We start from the raw sequence: 18033 nt of genomic DNA on the forward strand, positions 1-18033 counted from the left end.
GGAAAATGTATAACTACAGTGTTTTGTGTTTATTCGGGCTATTTTGTAACCTTGTAATATATTGTATTATTTGATTTAGTTCAGTTAGTTACTGTCCTAATGCTCCATATCACAAAGCTCAGATCATCTCAGACTAGTTTTTTGAACATGACAACAGGTTCACTGTGACCAAACAGTTTCTACAGTCACCAGATCGCAATCCAGCAGAGCACCTATGGGATGTGGTGTAACGCAAGACTTATGTCATGGATGCGCAGTCGAAGCATCAGCAGCAGCTGTGTGATGCTGTCATATCAACACTGACCAAACTGTATGAGGAATGTTTCAGGCGCCTTTTTGAATCAGCATCACGAAGAATTAAAGCAGTTATAAAGCATCCTGTGAGGTGCTCAGAAACCCTCAGTCTTACTCTGTGTGATGTCAGAGAGACGATGTGTGATGACCACCTCGGCCCGTGTACTAACGGCAATACGAAAGATTCCACAAATAAAAACACAGAAATGTGAACAAAACAGGCCACATTCAAAGTTTACAAAACCATTAGAAACATTTATGAGAAAAAGAATTTTAACATAAGATTTTGTTTTTTTCCAAAACTTGCCACCTGCATTACCCAGAATGCAACTCTCTAACATTAGTGGTGTGAATTCTCCTGTGTTGTACTCATAGGCACACAGTCTGTGGTTGCTACAAAGCTACAAAAAGGTCTGATCTGCAGTTTTCACCCCCAGCTGATGCTTATTCAAATGACATTCACAAAGCTTCCTGTGGAGCTAGTTTTTATACAACTTATTTTTAATATATGCACAAGTACTCCCAAACATAAAAGACTTTGATGTGTAAAATTGGCGATGTTCAACTTTAAAAACACTTTGGAATCATGTAAAATTCATGAGCGCTGAAAAGAAAGTACAAAAATACAAAAACCTGATACATTAAAGTCCCTGCAGGATGAACAGAGCTTATCCTGAAGCGTCCCTCCCTTGTATCCAAAAGATTTCATTGAGCAGTTCTCAGAAAGCTGTTATTATAATACTAAAAGCATCTGAATTATGAAGCTATGGATGAAAACTCTCTGAATGTGGACGCCTTTTATCCTTTCTTCTTGAATGGCGAAGCAAAAAAAAGCAAAAAAAAAAAAAGCAAAGGACGGCAGAGATGTGTCATTGGTAGAGGAGGAAGTCCTTGATACTGTGAGGGACAAAGAGGCTCGAGGCCCTGTGCAGACGACTCTTTCCGAGACTTCGACGAATACGTAAGCGACAGAGCTGAGACAGAGAGCAGGGACCTGGGAACAGGAGGCAGATCACAGCTGTTAATAAAAGGAAGTGAGGGTCCTCTATGTAAGTGCAAAAAGGTCAAAGGTCAAGGTCAAAGTTATTTATATAGGACATTTCCACACAGACGATGCTGCACAAAGTGCTTAACAATATAAAAATACCATTAAAAAGAAACAATGTAAAACAATAATAACAATATGAAATAATGACAGGACAATAACACACCTCTGCTCAGCAGTGCAGCTCTCACTGAGCTGTTTGGCTTCGACAGATCAAGAGGAGTCTTCGCCTCGGCGTTCCTGCGACACCCATCAGCTCCAAAGTCCAGGAGAAGATGCACAACGTCAGCTCCTCCCCCCAAAACTGCAGCATGCAGAGGACTGTCCGGCCCGCATCCGATCTGAACATCTGCTCCTGCTCAAACATGCAAACAGAGTTCAACACATAACAGCACGCAAATCACACAATTCTGATTAAAACCCATCCGTGTGTTGTAAGTGATTTATTGTTAAAGCAGCACGTCGTTATATATTAGCTACTAATAAAAAAGTTTTCAAAAATAAATCCAAAGCACAGCTCTGAATAGTTTTGAGACTGGCTGTTACGTCTGACAGGTTGGATTGATTAGAAAAGCTTTTAAACGTGTGCTGATGTGAACTGTGACACCGAGTTTCTGCTTCGATGGAAAGCGATAGAGAGAAACTGCAGAGCGTGCCACTAAAAGTAACTCAGAGCCCAGCAGAAACAAAAAATGTCAGCTGTATTTAAATATTATATGGCTGGAACGAACGGTTCTGTCCTGTTGGTTCACCTTTGCTCGGCGATTATCGTTTCAAACGTGCAAAATCCAAGACAGACTTGTTAAATGTCAACTGATACCTTCAAGTGCCTCGGTTTGTCTGATAAGCAGAGCCAAACTCGAAGATATGCAGTCTAGTTTGAGCATTTAAGTCCCAAAGATGAAAGGCGGCACAGAAGAAAAGCTTCACAACTAAGTTATGTCAAAGGAAGAAATCCTCTCGTTTGAGAAAACACTAAATGAAATAATTAACTAATCATTGCACCTCTGACTCAGTTTAAGAATCAAGAAGTTGTTTTTTTTAAAATCTGATTCTTTCTTTCTTTTACAACTGTATACAGCGAATAAAAGAGCTGTTACTGTGTTTGCTGAAACAACTGTTTGATAGACTGGTTTGTGTAATTAAAAGAGTGGAGTTTTTCATTAAAAAAAACTTCAGACTATTATACAGACTGGGCCTTGAAGTGCCTTAATTTTCATGACTGAAACAAACAAAAAGCAAAGGTGTGACTGGTGATTATTCCTGACTTATATTACCTGAATACAGCAGCACCTCTACGCAGGCTGCAGCCCGGGCCATGCAGGCAGAGTAGAGTGGCGTCCCAACGTCAGGCAGCTCCAGATCAATCTGAGCTCCACGGGCCAGCAGCAGCTCCAGGCACTCTCTGTGATCTGGAGGAGAAGATGACAAATGCTGACATGTAGTCCACATTCATAACCAGAAATTTCTTGTAAATGGATACCTTTGTGTACCTTTCTTGGCAGCCTCATGGATTGGAGATGCCAGCTGGTAGGTGGTGTGGATGGAGGCACTGTGCTGCAGGATGAGCTTGAGGCAGGCAGCGCTCCCGCTGCTGCAGGAATTGAAGAGAGGTGTGGCGCCATCTGTTGACACTGCCATTGCCTTGAGAATGATGTTTGTGAGGAAATGCATCCAAAAGAACGGAGTGTACCTCATTTATTTATTCATGCATGTGACACAAACATACACAAATGCTCAAACAGAGCAAACACACGAGACAACCAACAACTGAAGGCCTCTTTGCATGCAGATTTCAGCTCTGACCTTTCTCCAGTAAAATCTAAACTCTTCAGCAACAACACCAGATGTGGTTTAAAACGTGTGAAAACAAAAATCTGTGTTAAAGCGGGAGAATCTGTGAGTTCGCAAATGAGCTCAGCTCTTTTTGAACTGCACAATTTCAGGCATCCTGTAGTGAAATTTACAGGAAAGTGAGTACGATGCTCAAACCAATCAAATCAAGCAACTGAGGTGCAGATTTTTTCAGCTGTAAATTAATTGGTTTACCAAAAGAACTGCATTAACTATTTAAAAATTAGCCATTTTTATAACATCCATCCATCCATGAGGTTATTGGGGCACTTACACATAAGCCCTCACTAATATTCTGATTATTTAGCTGGACAAGCTAATATAATTTTAAATATAGGGGTTGTTTTTAATACATGAAGGCCTAAAGTCCATTTGCTGGGTTTGCTCTCTTGTGACACAAGCCAAAGTCTTTTATATCAACTTAACAATGATAAAACGAATTGTTAGATTCCCCCAACCCCCAGTGTTTTATTAGTGTATGTGAAGTTTAGGATTGAGTTTCAATCCATCAAATACTTTTCAAACCAAAAGTGAAGGGATCCACTTTCATGTATGATCAAAGCAATGAGACGGTACATAAATTCTTATCACTAAATACAAAATATCAGATAAAGTAATTCATCTTATGAGTGCAAAAATAATCTTTATTTGGAAAAAAAGACTTTAAATGCCTGCATTCCAACCCAAATGCTCTTAATTTAATATATTTTTTAAAAATGTAGCCTTTTCTGTAACCTCTTTAGGGTGCATCTGTACATAATTTCAAAGTTTTGAGGTTCTGAAACGTGTTTGAGACCATGCTAGCACAACAAAGGAGGGTTTACGATATGACGTTCTTATACTTCTGTGGGTTTTTCCTTTTGATGAAACCTTAATGCTAGACAAGTTAAACAGAATCATTTTCCAAGTCTTTGTTTGTCTAAGAAAGAAATACCAAGAGTGAGCGATGACCTAATTATCTCACGTCACATAAATCAAATGTATGCCTGGCCTCACATTTGTTTTGGGCAATAGCCAAATGATCTATAATCTCCATCAAGCATCAAGTTCAAAAAGGATAAGCAAAATAAAACTTGTGGGTTTCTTTGATGACAGAAAAATGTATCTGTTCCTTCTTACATTTGCTCCATTATCCAGAAGAAACTTGGCACAAGCGTAACGAGAACACACTTCTGGCAGGGCTGGACTGGGACAAAAAAAAAAAAAAATCAGCCCAGGCATTTTGACTAGAGACCGGCCCACCAGGTATTATAGGAAAAACCATAAAGCCTTTGAATGAAAACAAACGTTGTTGTGACAGTGATGTACACAGTCTTGTTGGTATATATGTATCAATCTAATAAACTTAAACCTACACCATCCTCCTTATTCTGGTATTCTAAACAGTACTTAGCCGAAACCCAAAGACTGCTTGGTTGAGTTAACTTCCTGAACTATCTACAACATATGGTGGAAACCTGAAATTAAGACAGAGAAGACTAGAGGTGAGACATGACCATTACTGAATATTAAAAATAATAAATGACAGATTTAGTGATATTTTCATAAACTATTTATTTACCACATCAATAAACAGCATGGCAGGGCAAAATATTCTTTCTAACATGGCAACCTTTTAAAAGTGAAAGGAGACAAAGACAGGTGAGAAAGAATAAAACTTAACTGACTTTTTGATGGCATTTTACACAAAGTACTAGTACAGTATCTAGAAAATGTGGGAAAATATTGGCATCATGTACAGTACTTTCTTCTGAGGAAATTGTGTTGGGACCCTGAAAAAAAACTTACTGCGTACAATAATGGATTTCTATAAATTTGACATCAGATGAAAACTTTGGTTGTAAGATTCGGATAATTATTTGTTAAAAGCTAGAAATTTTAAATGAGAATAACAAAGAAAAGTATTTCTTTGTGCCCCCCTTTCCCTGTTAATGCCCTACCTGGCCCCATGGCAAAAGCCCCTGCACAGTTACCAGCTGTCAGCTACATAAAAAAAGGATCCTGGTGTTATTTGTCTCTCAGAAACAGTTCATAGCTTTCCTTCAACCCATTCATGTCACCTAAAAGGTAAACCTGTTGACAGCTCTGATGATTCAGTAAGGACATCTCCTGGTTTCATCTTCATGTTTCCCTCTCACCAGATAACCAAACCGACATCATGACCAGCAGCTTTTACTGCTGTGGCTCCAACAAACATCAGCTGATACTAGAAAGTAATATTAAATAAATTCTAACAACAGCTGATCAAGTTTAAAGGCGCTTCTGCTGTTTAACGCGACCCCCGCTAGTTTCCTCTTTCTGGCGCAAAGCGGGAGATAAACAAGCAAGAGAGAAAAGCAGATCAGCTGATCATTGATCAGTTTCATGATTGAAGTAGCAGCAGGAGAGAGAGGGAGGGGGAGAATGAGAGAAGAAGAGGCGGCTCTTTTTTTATTGTAGCTGAAGTACGGGACAAATCGCGTTTATTTTCAGCTCAATACAAAACATGTAATATTAACTCTGAATACCAGAGGATTCCGTTTTTTTACAGGACGGTAGGCAACTCTACTAACTAACCTTGAATAAAATAAAGTTCACTATCAGTAACATCATAGCACCCACCCAACTGTATAGAAACTCCGTCATGCTAGCTAGTACACAGTATGAGTTATCGTCACTGACTGTAAAAAGTTAGCACAACAAAAATAAACTGCACCTAAACTTGGTTTATATCTGACCCAGACAGACTGCAGGTCATAACTTCTTACCTGAAGCTCATTTCACCTGACAGCCGCCTTGGGTCTCTCCACCTCCCCTCCCCCCCATCCACCTGCTGGCTTCCACCACTTGCTAATTTTACTGAATCTGTGAAAGCTCCACCATAGCCACTACCAAACAATTGAGTTATTTTTACACGTCTGCCAGCATCTATCCAATCCGCCACCTGTCACTGTTTACACGGTTAGGGGGGGGGGGGGGGGGAGACAACAACAACAAAACATCGGCCCATTTAAACCAAAAATTACCATCGGCCCACCTGGACTGCCTGGACTGATCCAGCTAGCCAGTCCAGCTATGACTTCTGGTTTCTCAACATGACCCCCAACCCTAAAATGCTAAACCGGTTTCATCCCAGATTGTATTGTCTACAGCAGCATCAGACTTCACATGGACAGCTTTTAGGCCTGGAAACACTGATGCAAAAAAAACATACAAACATTAAACTCACCGGCCATCAGCGAGTTACAAACCAACCCTCCGTAGATGGACAAAGGCCTCTCCCAAGGTTGCGACCACAGGGAAACGTCTGTTTGCACAGCAGCCATGGTGAAAACGAAACAGCAGCAGATTCCTTCACCTCCTTCACCCAGCCAGATACACAAACCTGAATCCGGCCTTCCTCACTCTCTTATCTGGGCCCTTGGTCACCTCCCCCACATTACCACCTTCCACCCACTCTCACCCCAGTGAATGGCCAGAGTTAACGGTATATGCATTACATTACAATAGCTGCTAGAATGATCATGAGGTGTCTTCAACAAAGCACTTAAAGACACACAGACCAGGACAAGCCCCATAAGACCCTTAAATATATTACTGCCACATGAACTAAATGAAATGCCTTAAACTAACAAAAAAAGTCCCTAGCTCCAACAGGAACATGTTGTCTTAACATTGAACACATGCTGAACTTCTTGATATGATGTTTGTTTCTGTCTTGCAAATCCCCGTCGCTGACCCTGAAGAGCGACACCTATTTATCAGCTCCTTTTTCACAAGTGTGATTTTTTTTGGCACTCTTCCTTACAATCAGATTCATCTACAAAACAAATATTTGTTTGATGCCTCTCCAGGATCTGCAAAAATTACATGTGAGAACATAGCACATGCCATATATATTAGAAAGTACACTTTGGTTCCCACGTTGGGTTTTCTGAAAGTTTACTTATCATTTGAAGAAAAGAAAAAAAAGAAGAAAAAAAAGCTCGCAGGTTTCAAAGGAGTGTCAATCATGAAAGCTACTTTTAGACGCTTCCTCATTCACAAATGTACCGCAGTAGGTAGGAGCGTGTACACCGCTGCACATGCTCTGACACGCTTCACAAAACAGTGGATTTTATTTAAAAAACAAACTTTGAGGTCTCTCGATAAGTTACAGTAGCTTTGTTTCCCTGTGAGCTTACAAGCAGCCAGCCCTTTACCCTCTCTGTTCAATGTCATCTTTACATTTTCAAAAAGTGCTTATAAATTCGCAAGGTGTGCAACAAATTCCAGTTATTTAAAAAAGTCTCTTCCACCAACTCCCTTTTGGTGAGTAAATGTAAACAAAATGTTAGCCCGCACCATGAAGATCACATAGGAAACTTATATAAGCAGTTTGAAGAGAGGCAGAGGTGCTGAGAGGTCACTGTCATCAACTTTCTGTTTCTGTTGCTCTCTGTGGCACATCAGGAGTAAGCCTCATTTTTATGGCTCTTTTCCTGTCTCCACTGTCGCTGAGGGCCTGTGGCGTCGACGGCGAGATCCATGACCCCATCAGGCATCAGCCACTGCAGGAGCAGCAGGAAGAGGAAGTCCAGCACGGCCACAAACGCAAAGATGGAGCCAGCGACGGGGCCGCAGTGAGCCCTCAGCCTCCGTAACCGTCTGTCCAGGGGAAGAACTTCCTCTCCGACCACCCTGTCGTACACCTGACAGGGAAAAAACACATTGATCACCTGAGTGTCCTTCAGTAGTTAAACATGTAAAAACCACCACCTAGACATAAACTGGAATACATTTTTTAGGATTAGATTTGGATTTGTTTTAGAAATTCTAAATACTGATATAGACTTTTGTTGTTGTTGTTTTGCTGTGTTTATTTTTTAAAAATGCTGTGAAAGAAGAAGAAAAAATGGCTGATTGCAGAAACTTCTGTATGTTAAAAACATTTCTGGCTATTTGAATACAAGTTTTGAGAGTTCACAGGTTGTACCTGAATGTGCCGCGATGTTTCACAGGCCGGGCTCTGCTTACAAACTGACATTGACTTCAGAGTGCACTTTAACACACTGCTAGCTTTTTTTTTTTTTTAAAGGTATGCCATTGTTTAACAGAGCCATGGAGCAATGCCAAGCACTTAGAAAATACCAAAAAACTAAACACAACTGTCAGGTCTAGCTGCCTTGCATGACTGTCAAGCTTGAGAAAGAGAGAGAGTTTCATACAGGAATTTGCATACAGCAGAGGTTTTCCTGTACCTTTCAAGAGCATATTTGGTAGCGTAGTTGCACCGGCACAAAAATAACCATAAGAAATAATGAATGAGCAAAGCTCGTCTCCAGGTTAGATGTGTTTGAGCATGTTGTACAATTAAAGAAAAAAAGGACACTCAAGATAAATTTGATGTGCCTCAGCTTTTTATCTCTTACCTCACAAGTTTCTAAGCATGATGCAAGAGAGAGAGTTTTTTGGAAATCAGATACTGTGGGAAATGTTTAGAGAAAACATGTTTACGCAAAGTCTGGTAATCTGGACGCCTTATCTGATGGTGCAGTCGTCCAATGAGTTATCTGATCAAGATTCAGAGTAGTTGCTGTTTTCAATTTATGAAAATGTCCTTGTGATGAAAGGGCACACCTGTGTCTTTTATTTTCCACAATAAAATGTTATGCTTTGATAGCATTTTCTTCAAAAATGTAAAACAAGCTGTTACATGCACACGGTCCAGTGTGGGTGTCTTTGGGGAACCTACTTTCTCGGTCCTCTCCGCAACATTCCTCCAGGTGTAGAGGTTTCGCACACGCATGTGATTGGAAGCAGGCGACGGGACGTTGCCCAATCGTTGCCGAGCGATGACCGCTTCCAGACCGGCGCACAATGAACGGACGGTGGGTTCACACAGGGTAATCAAACCCTCAGGTAACACCTCTGGAATGCCTCCCACACGAGTGCTAACCACCTAAGAAAACAGAGACAAAAAACAGATGCTGACAAACACATACACACACGCAAAAAAGAGAGAACAGAAAAACAGAAGTTTTCCTGAAGTATAAAATATGTCATGGAATGATTATTAGCAAAATTCCACTGTGTGTGTTTGGCCTCAAGCTAAAACTAGCACCACAGCTCTGTGGACACCTGAAAAAGGAAGCTCTGCTGTACCTGGAACCTCAAACAGTGATGTCAGGGTGTACCCACTTTCATATCACTATGGTAACGTGACAATTTCAATCAAAGATGTACAAAGTTATAAAGATTAGGAGTCATGGAAAATGAAATGCTAGCCACTTTATTAGGTACACCTGTTCAGCTGCTTGTTATAGCAAATATCTGATCAGCCAAAAAGAGGAAAATATTCCGTGCTCTGGAGTTCTCCGGGAGAAAATGCCTTGTTGATGTCAGAGGTCAGAGGACCTCTATCCTGCCTTGCATCAACAGTGCAGACTAATGTCGGGGTATTTTCTTGGCACACTTCAGGCCCCTGAGGACCAGCTGAGCACTGATCTTAACTGAGTACTGTTGGTAATCATGTCAATTACTTCATGACCACAGCATGCCCACCTTATCATGGGTGCTTCCAGTAGGATAACACACAGTATCACAAAGCTCAAATCATCTCGAACTGGTTTCTTGAACATCACAATTAGCTCAAGTGGACTGAGCTTTGAGATTTGAAGAAAAGGGAGGTTCCCGTTGTGGATGTCCAGCTGTGTGATGCTATCATGACAGCTGCACGTCCACCATCCATTTCTGTGCCATGAAGAATTTAGGCAGTTCTGAAGGCAAAACAGTGTCTAACCCTGTACCTGCGAGGTGTACCTAATAAAGTGTCTGGTAAGTTTATATGACAGCAATCAACATCCAAAAGCTTCCCAAATAAACTCCACTTTACTGGAATATTACTAACAAAATAAAGTTAGAGTAAAGAATTCCATGTTTACAAACTGAATTGTCTTTAAAAACATTTTTATTGATAGATTAATTATTGATTGAGCTCAAGGTGTTAAAGATAAATGTGTATATAGGTATTTTTGTAAATATACACATCCAACAGCATTGTCTGTGAAGGTTCTCAGTCATCCAGGTCATCGTAGTCAAAGGAGCTTGCAAAGAAAAGCGTCTGGACTTCTTTAAGTTGCTTGAAGACGTTTCACCTCTCATCCTAGAAGCTTCTTCAGTTCTAAGGTCAAATGGTGGAGAGTCCCAGATATAAACCTAGTGGGAGTGACCCCCCACAGAGGGACAAAAGGACCCCCTGATGATCCTCTAATCGCCTGAGCCAAGGTGTGAAACTGGGTGTGGGTCGCAGCCAGAGTTTCGGGTGTGTTCATTGTGAAACCTGGCCCCACCTTATCATGCGAATTCCTGAGATCAGATGGCCCAGGATGTGAGTGGGCGTTAAGGCGTCTGGGAAGGGATCTCCACTTTTAAATCACGTCTTAAAACCCACTTTTATTCCTTGGCTTTTAACCTCAGTGAGACTTAGTTTCTTTTTTAATGCAGTAGTTATTTAATTAATGATTTCACTCTTCTTTTATTTGTTTTTTATTTATATCTCATGTAATTTTATTTTACAGTTCCAATGTACAGCACTTTGTGTCAGCTGTGGTTGTTTTAAAGTGCTTTATAAATAAAGTTGATGATGATGATGATGATGGATTATAGATGGCAGAGAGTTGGTGTCGTAAACCCCCGCCTCTGTTCAAAGATGGTCGCTCACAGTGGACATAGATGGCTTCTTTCACTCCTCTTTCAAACCATCTGTCCTCTCTGTCCAAAATGTGAACATTGGCATCCTCGAAAGAGTGTCCTTTATCCTTAAGATGCAGATGGACTGCTGAGTCTTGTCCTGTGGAGGTGGCTCTTCTGTGTTGTGCCATGCGCTTGTGAAGTGGCTGTTTGGTCTCTCCAATGTAGAGGTCTGGGCATTCCTCGCTGCACTGTACAGCATACACCACATTGTTAAGTCTGTGTTTTGGCGTTTTGTCTTTCGGGTGAACCAGTTTCTGTCTGAGCGTGTTGCTGGGTCTGAAATGCACCGGGATGTCATGCTTGGAGAAAACTCTCCTGAGTTTTTCTGATACACCGGCTACATAGGGGATGACAATGTTGTTGCGTCTGTCCTTCTTATCCTCCCTCGCTGGTGTCTGGTCTTCTTCTTCCAACAGCATTCACACTTTACACTATAAGTTGCTGCATTGTGCTTGTCTCCTTTCTTGCCCTGTGTTATGGCACAGTTCAACTTATGTTCAACTTTATGTCCAACCTACGTGTCCCAATAAATCACAGATAAAGAGTGGTTACTCATTGCGTCTTCCCATAAGCAATTATTTTTTGTGTAATCTCTGTACGCATATCTGTGTAAGAATCTGCAGAAAAGGGTATAACTCATCATACAGTCTGACTAAGAAAGTAAGAAGAAATTACGTTATTAAATGCCACCTGCGTGTGTTTCCCCGTTTTTTTCCCCATAGTTATGAAACCTGAGGATTCCCTCTAGTAGGAAAGAATAACAAACGGGCCTGTTTGTTAGCTCGAAGGCATTTTCATCCCAAAAGAAATTAAGCTCCCAATGTAATTTCTTTTGGAAATAACCTGGAGGTAAGAGGATTCTCTCATGGATTCTCAGGTTACTTTTTTCCATCTGTAGGTCTAACGTCACGAAATAACAAGAATGACATTTCCAGTTTCTGTTCCTCCAGCGATAAACCACATTAAGTTCCACTGTGATGCGGTTAGCTGCTGTCTGGCATTTGCCGCTCTTACATAAAGGTCTATCCTCCCTCTCCCACGTCTCCCTCATGTACTTCAGTTTTTTTTAAGCAGCGGTATGAGATGAGCTGCACACGCCCACGGCGAATCTGCCACAAGAACACTTCAGCATCTTCAACTGAGTTGTGCCGGCTCCGCTTGGCCGAATGGGCTTTCACAGAGCTGCTTCTGTGATCTGAAAGTGCCTCGTCTTGATAAAGTCTAATTTTCATTATTACATTATTATATATTCTATAAAAAACTAAAAGTTTATCTGCATTTTCTTTGCTTAGATTTGTGACATGAACTGAGCTTAAGGTCTAAAGATTCAGTGTTAGATCTGTCGCCCCTCGGATGACTACTGGGGGCAACTTAGGTCAAATATTGGCCTGTTTCCAATAAAATGACTGGTTGTGCATCAGAAGATGTCATTATCTTAAGAGATTGGCACGCTAAATGGTAAGTAAACAAGATGTTAAAATTGATACTATGATAAAGCTAGAGGGAAATATTGCACCATGTAATGACAAGCATGTACAAGTTTACCCCCACAATCTAATAACATCATGTAGCTAATCTGGTTAAACCGTCCTTCAGGTTGTGGCATGTTTGTAGCAGCAAGATGTGCCCTCTCCCATTTGTATTAAAGAAATATTCTCAAATGTTTGGTGTGTTTATCTCAAAAAAGCTGTTTCACTTAAAGTGAAATAAGGAAATCCTGACACCGAGAGTCACTGCTACCGGACTTCATATCATTGACCTTGTGTATCAATGACAGATCTGTCAGACAGCAGCTAACCCCATCACAGTGGAACTTAACGTGGTTTATGGCTGGAGGAACAGAAACTGCAGCAAACCTGCAGTCCACAGCTGGCTCCTTCCACAATGGCCATGCAGAACGCTTCAGTGAGCGACGTGTTGAGGAAGATGTGGCCTTGAACCAAAACCCCACGCACATCTTTGTGCTCCAGAGCGCCCAGCAGACGTACCCTGTGCAGATCAAAACACAGTGGTAGCACCTTTACTCAGGAACCCAGTGATTGACCCTGGGTTTATCTACTAATCTACAATCATTTCCAGGTGTTGAATAAACGTAAAGGAAACACAAAACAATGGCAGTAAATTCCAGTTAATTAAATTCTATAACAGTGTTGGTTCTTTAATATACTACAAAAAGTTTCTTTATATGAGATTTGCTCCTGTGGTAAGAAAAGTAAACTAAAGCTGTAACACAGACACGATTTAATATACAAATACTTAGACATGCTTTAATAGATCCTGAAAGATGCCGACATCATTATCTCAGGAAATAAGCGCATCCAGCAGTACCTGTCATGTAGTTGGTATTTCTCCCTCACTTCCTCCAGAACAATTCTCTTTGGTCCCTCTCCGCCAATCAGGAAGTGGAGGTAAGGATGTTTGAGACAAAGCTCCGGGATTATTCCACCAAGAAGATCAATTCCTGCAAAGAAGGAAAGAAAGTGAAGACTTCCTTCCACTATTAGAGTGATGCAGTTCTCTACTGAACTTCATATGGAAAGCAAAGGCAATGGCTATTTTAGTTACATAGTACATTTCATTACATGTAACCTTGAGGTTCTTAACATAGAAGGTAAATACATCAAAATAAGAGTAAGTCTATAATGTCTTAAGACAGTGAAAACAACAAACTTTACAAAGAGATAAAGTCCAAGTTTCTCACACACACACACACACACACACACACACACACACACACACACACACACACACACACACACACACACACACACACACACACACACACACACACACACACACAATAAGCCCGTGCTTTTGTTTGTCGGCACAGATGCAAGCCATCTTGGGTCAGCAGGCACCTTGTTCCAATGTTCCAAAGAACACATCTACAGTAACGGTAAGTTTTCTTGGCATGCTTTGATCTTCTTCTGAGAACAGTTAAAAGATCTACGCCTGATAACCTGAGAGGTCTAGGTGTAGTGTAACTTATTGCACTGGGAGGCCAAACCAGTGTGAGTTTTATGAACCAATAAAAGGATTTTTCAGGTAATTCTGCATTAAAATTGGATGCAGTTGTTCACATTAACCCAAACAACCATCTGCCTCACTCATGCCGCTCCGGAACAACAAATTCTTCCCTGATGACGGGACTGTGTTTAGACTGTTGACTTTTGCTTAAGCGGGTGAACACAGGATACGCACACACACACACACACACACACACACACACACACACACACACACACACACACACACACACGTACACTGACACAGATGTACACTCATTACCCTACACCATTCCAGACACCCCAGATGCTTGCTACCCACCTGATGTAGACAGCAGGTCTGTCCAGCGACTGCAGGACAAGACGACTGCTGTCTGCACCGGATCATTCCTTACCCCATACCCTCCCCCGTTGCATGTCACGTCCTTTTACATGGTGTAAGATGTGAATATTCATGTGCTTTTTTGTGCTGGTGTTTTTTTACTGTCCTCAAACTGGTCTCCCAGTAAGGAGCCCAGTTTGAGTAGAGTTCTTTTTTTTCCTCCCCTTGTCCCTGACGTGTATACTTTCACTGTTTTCTTTTTGGCGCGGCCACATCTGCAGCCTGATTCTGATTCGTCTCTGTTCAGTTCTAAAACATTTTGAGAAATCCAGAAGTTAATGTCATCAACGAAGCTCACTGGTTTATGAACAGAAGTAAATGATAGGAGCAACTGTATCATCTATGCAAGACTGACAGGATGTATTATGATTTTTTATGAAAGTGCCAAGTGGGAGCACTAAGAATTAAAGAGTAATGGACCGAGAACTGATCCTTGAGGAACCCCACTTGAATTTTTATTTCTGTAGCTCTAAAACTATTAAGTGAAACAGAGCTACATATACTGTGCCCTTTAAGCCCAGGTTTGATTGCACATTTTTCTTTCCAGGGATGCTTTTCCTGAACTAGCAGAGCTTCCAGCATGTTTTACAAATGACTGTTTCTCTCTCCTGCCCGTCTTGGTAAATGGTAAATGGCCTGTATTTATATAGCGCTTTACTAGTCCCTAAGGACCCCAAAGCGCTTTACATATCCAGTCATCCACCCATTCACACACACATTCACACACTGGTGATGGCAAGCTACATTGTAGCCACAGCCACCCTGGGGCGCACTGACAGAGGCGAGGCTGCCGGACACTGGCGCCACCGGGCCCTCTGACCACCACCAGTAGGCAATGGGTGAAGTGTCTTGCCCAAGGACACAACGACCGAGACTGTCCAAGCCGGGGCTCGAACCGGCAACCTTCCGATAACAAGGCGACCTCCCAACTCTTGAGCCACGATCATCTTCACACATAATAACAATGATTTTAACTAAAAATGTCAAATTTGGATCCTTCACCCATAAGAGCTGCTGACACTCATTTGCAGTCCAGTTCTTGTGTAATTTGGTACTCTTCCACTGACATTATTTTTGATAAGTTTTCAGTGAATGGTAGGTACATGGATCAGCTGATGGTCCAGGTGCATCTCTCTCTTACTGTATCAGATCTGTTGGATTTTTTCCTGTTTCTTAAGCACATCACTTTCAGGTACTCTTCATCTGCTGTAGACAGATTTTTAAAGACTGTCACTTATTCTTTTGTCCTCCACTTCTCCAGTTTCCTCAAATGTAAGGACACACTACACACCATACCAAGATATCCTAAGTTTTAAGCTACTTGAAAAATAAAGTTGGGTGGCTCCAAGGTTATTATCGTTAACGAAAACTAACGAAATAACGAAAACTAGAAGTGAAAAAACATTTTCGTTAACGGAAATAAAAATAAAAACAAAAAAAGGAAAACTAACTAAAACTGTAATGAGTGTTCACAAAACGAACTAAAATTAACTGAATTTATAGCAAAAATGTGTTTTTTACTTGTTTTAGGGTGAGGGCCTGAACAAAGGACTGTGACCTATTCAGCATAGCACCTTGCTGCTTCAAGTAGATGCAACAGCGTCTAAAACAAATTTCTCAGTACCTTTCCGATAGACGAGACGGCTGATGACAACAATTGTGATCCTGTCATCTTGTCGCTGGGAGGGGTCTGGTGTGAAGTCTGTAGGATCGACAGCGTTGGGAATAACGGACACTATCTCTGGGTCGAGTGCTGCGCGTAGAACTGTGTTCTCCTTACTTGTGTAGGACACACACACAATGTGGTTGGTGTCACACAGCGACACAGTCAGGAGCTTGTTGGTCAGGACAGAGCTGAGGTCAGCAAAGCCAAAGAGCGAGTGGTCAGTGAAAACCTGCAAATGACAAACACTCTTTAGCGATTTAAACAGCATCATGTTAGAAACACGGGAAATTACCTGAATCACCTACTGTGTTAAGACCCATGGTCTTAGCGTGGAACAATGCATCATGGGCCATGGCAGAAAAGGAGCTGTGTGCATGCACGACGGTGATGCGCTCCCTGACAAACACACAGCGCATCAGCGGGAGACTGTGGAAGCAGGTGGTGGCTGTGGACTGGTTGTACATCACTTGCAGGGGCAGGTAGTATACCTTCAGGCCATTGGTCAGGTACCGGACACCCTTCCTCCTGCCGTAGGCGTGAGTGACAATTACCACCTTGTGCCCCTTTTCAATCAGGCACTGGGAGAGTTGGTAAATGTGACTTTCTACTCCTCCCATGTTTGGATAGAAAAAGTCAGACACCATGCAGATGTTGTGCTTCCTGCTGTGGACCCTGGCAGCCTGTGCAGAAACTCCAGAGTTTCTCTGAGATGAAGGGTTATTCCCTGCTGCCACTTTCCGGCGCTGACCCATGGTATGCTTCTTGAGTGTCTCTGTACTTGATCAGTGCTGAAAGAAATAGTTAATAGTTAACAATAAGTATAATTCTAATGGATTATGTGTTGTATGGGTTTTGACTTTTGCTGCCATGATGCCAAGTCTTGGAAAGGAGATTTGAATCTCAATGAGATTTTTACCTGGATAAATAAAGGATTAATAATTAAAAAAAATACTGGGAAAAAAAAGAGGCTTCCCATCAGTGACTTTTTAAGATAATCATTTTTCAAAGTAAATATATTTGACCTGAATCAGCTGAATTGTTGGTGAAAAAAAGTATTATAAAGTAATATATTAACAAAAAAAGGGCGATAGATATATTATTACATGAGCACCCAGATTCTCACTCAATGAAGGGCACCAGCGTCCTGTGACCTTGAATTGGATAAGTTGTTAAGAAAACGGATAGAGGGGTCAATTGATAATATATTTTTTATAAGCATTCTATTGTATAGTCTACTGATATTTATAATTTTTTTAAAAATCATGGTACGTTCAAAGCCTAAAGTAATATGGGCATTCTGACACTGGTCTTTGACCTGCAAGTGTTGCTGTGGCTTTAACTTCTTGAGTTTTTATCCTCTTCTACCTGCACCTTGGAAACACTTGTAAGGGCAGAAAACTTTGCTGGGTCCACCTGTCCTGAAATGTGATTCCATTGTTTTTATTAGAAACACACAAAAATCTCACCACTACACGTCGACACCTCTCTGACAGTGTCAACAAAGCCGCACATTAAAACTTTCCAGCCGATTTGTAGCAGAGATGTTTTATTTAACATTTAAAAAGTAGGAATAAAGAAGAAACCTTTTGACCCTTTGCCTTGGTCATTGTCATCCAAAGTAACCTTTGCAGCGCAGTCTGAATAGGCTTGTATCCATATCATCACATACATGTTTGCACAGTGTGTGGAGGTTCGATATCAGCTCACAGACAACCCCAAACCGAGAGTACTGCCATGTCTATAAGTTCCCTACTTCTACCCATTAACACAAACCGAAATAAAACACTTGAACGGATTTGCTGATGTGAGGTAGCAAACTCCTCTAAGCTCCAGTGCATTTAGGCTTTACACTTGTTCGCATTATGTATAAACGTCATGGAGACAAACACCTCTTCGCATTTAACCTTAACAAGCATCGCAGCGAACCGCTTTCACAGTCCAACCTGCCTTACCGTGGGTGGAAAGTCAGTCTTTTTCCAGATTTGATTTCATTTCTACATGCTAGCCCCGAGCTAGCCACTTAGCCGCCTGTGTTACTTCCTGGTGTTTTCTACGTCACTGGGAACGTGGTAGC

At 41.4% G+C, this 18033-nt stretch overlaps 2 protein-coding genes across 3 annotated transcripts; both read right to left on the bottom strand.

Moving 5' to 3' along the window:
- Nucleotides 1–111: 111 nt before the first annotated feature.
- Nucleotides 112–4350, bottom strand: asb11 (ankyrin repeat and SOCS box containing 11). The gene is made up of 5 exons (XM_076874852.1): nt 4313–4350; nt 2833–2983; nt 2617–2751; nt 1506–1694; nt 112–1288 (listed from the first exon to the last, which is right to left on the bottom strand). Exons 2-5 carry the CDS (start codon nt 2978–2980, stop codon nt 1164–1166), a joined length of 597 nt encoding a protein of 198 aa, XP_076730967.1. The 5' UTR covers nt 2981–2983; nt 4313–4350; the 3' UTR covers nt 112–1163.
- A 372-nt stretch (nt 4351–4722) lies between these two features.
- On the bottom strand, nt 4723–18033 carry piga (phosphatidylinositol glycan anchor biosynthesis, class A). 2 transcript variants are annotated; one of them, XM_004551337.6, is made up of 7 exons: nt 17912–18033; nt 16265–16747; nt 15918–16188; nt 13235–13367; nt 12763–12895; nt 8907–9113; nt 4723–7863 (listed from the first exon to the last, which is right to left on the bottom strand). In XM_004551337.6, exons 2-7 carry the CDS (start codon nt 16709–16711, stop codon nt 7621–7623), a joined length of 1434 nt encoding a protein of 477 aa, XP_004551394.1. In that variant the 5' UTR covers nt 16712–16747; nt 17912–18033; the 3' UTR covers nt 4723–7620. The 2 variants fall into 2 exon arrangements, with proteins under 2 accessions (XP_004551394.1, XP_076730966.1); XM_076874851.1 differs by lacking the exons at nt 4723–7863; nt 8907–9113 and adding an exon at nt 9122–11420.

Source organism: Maylandia zebra, linkage group LG16, assembly GCF_041146795.1.
Source record: "Maylandia zebra isolate NMK-2024a linkage group LG16, Mzebra_GT3a, whole genome shotgun sequence".
NCBI lineage: Eukaryota > Metazoa > Chordata > Actinopteri > Cichliformes > Cichlidae > Maylandia > Maylandia zebra.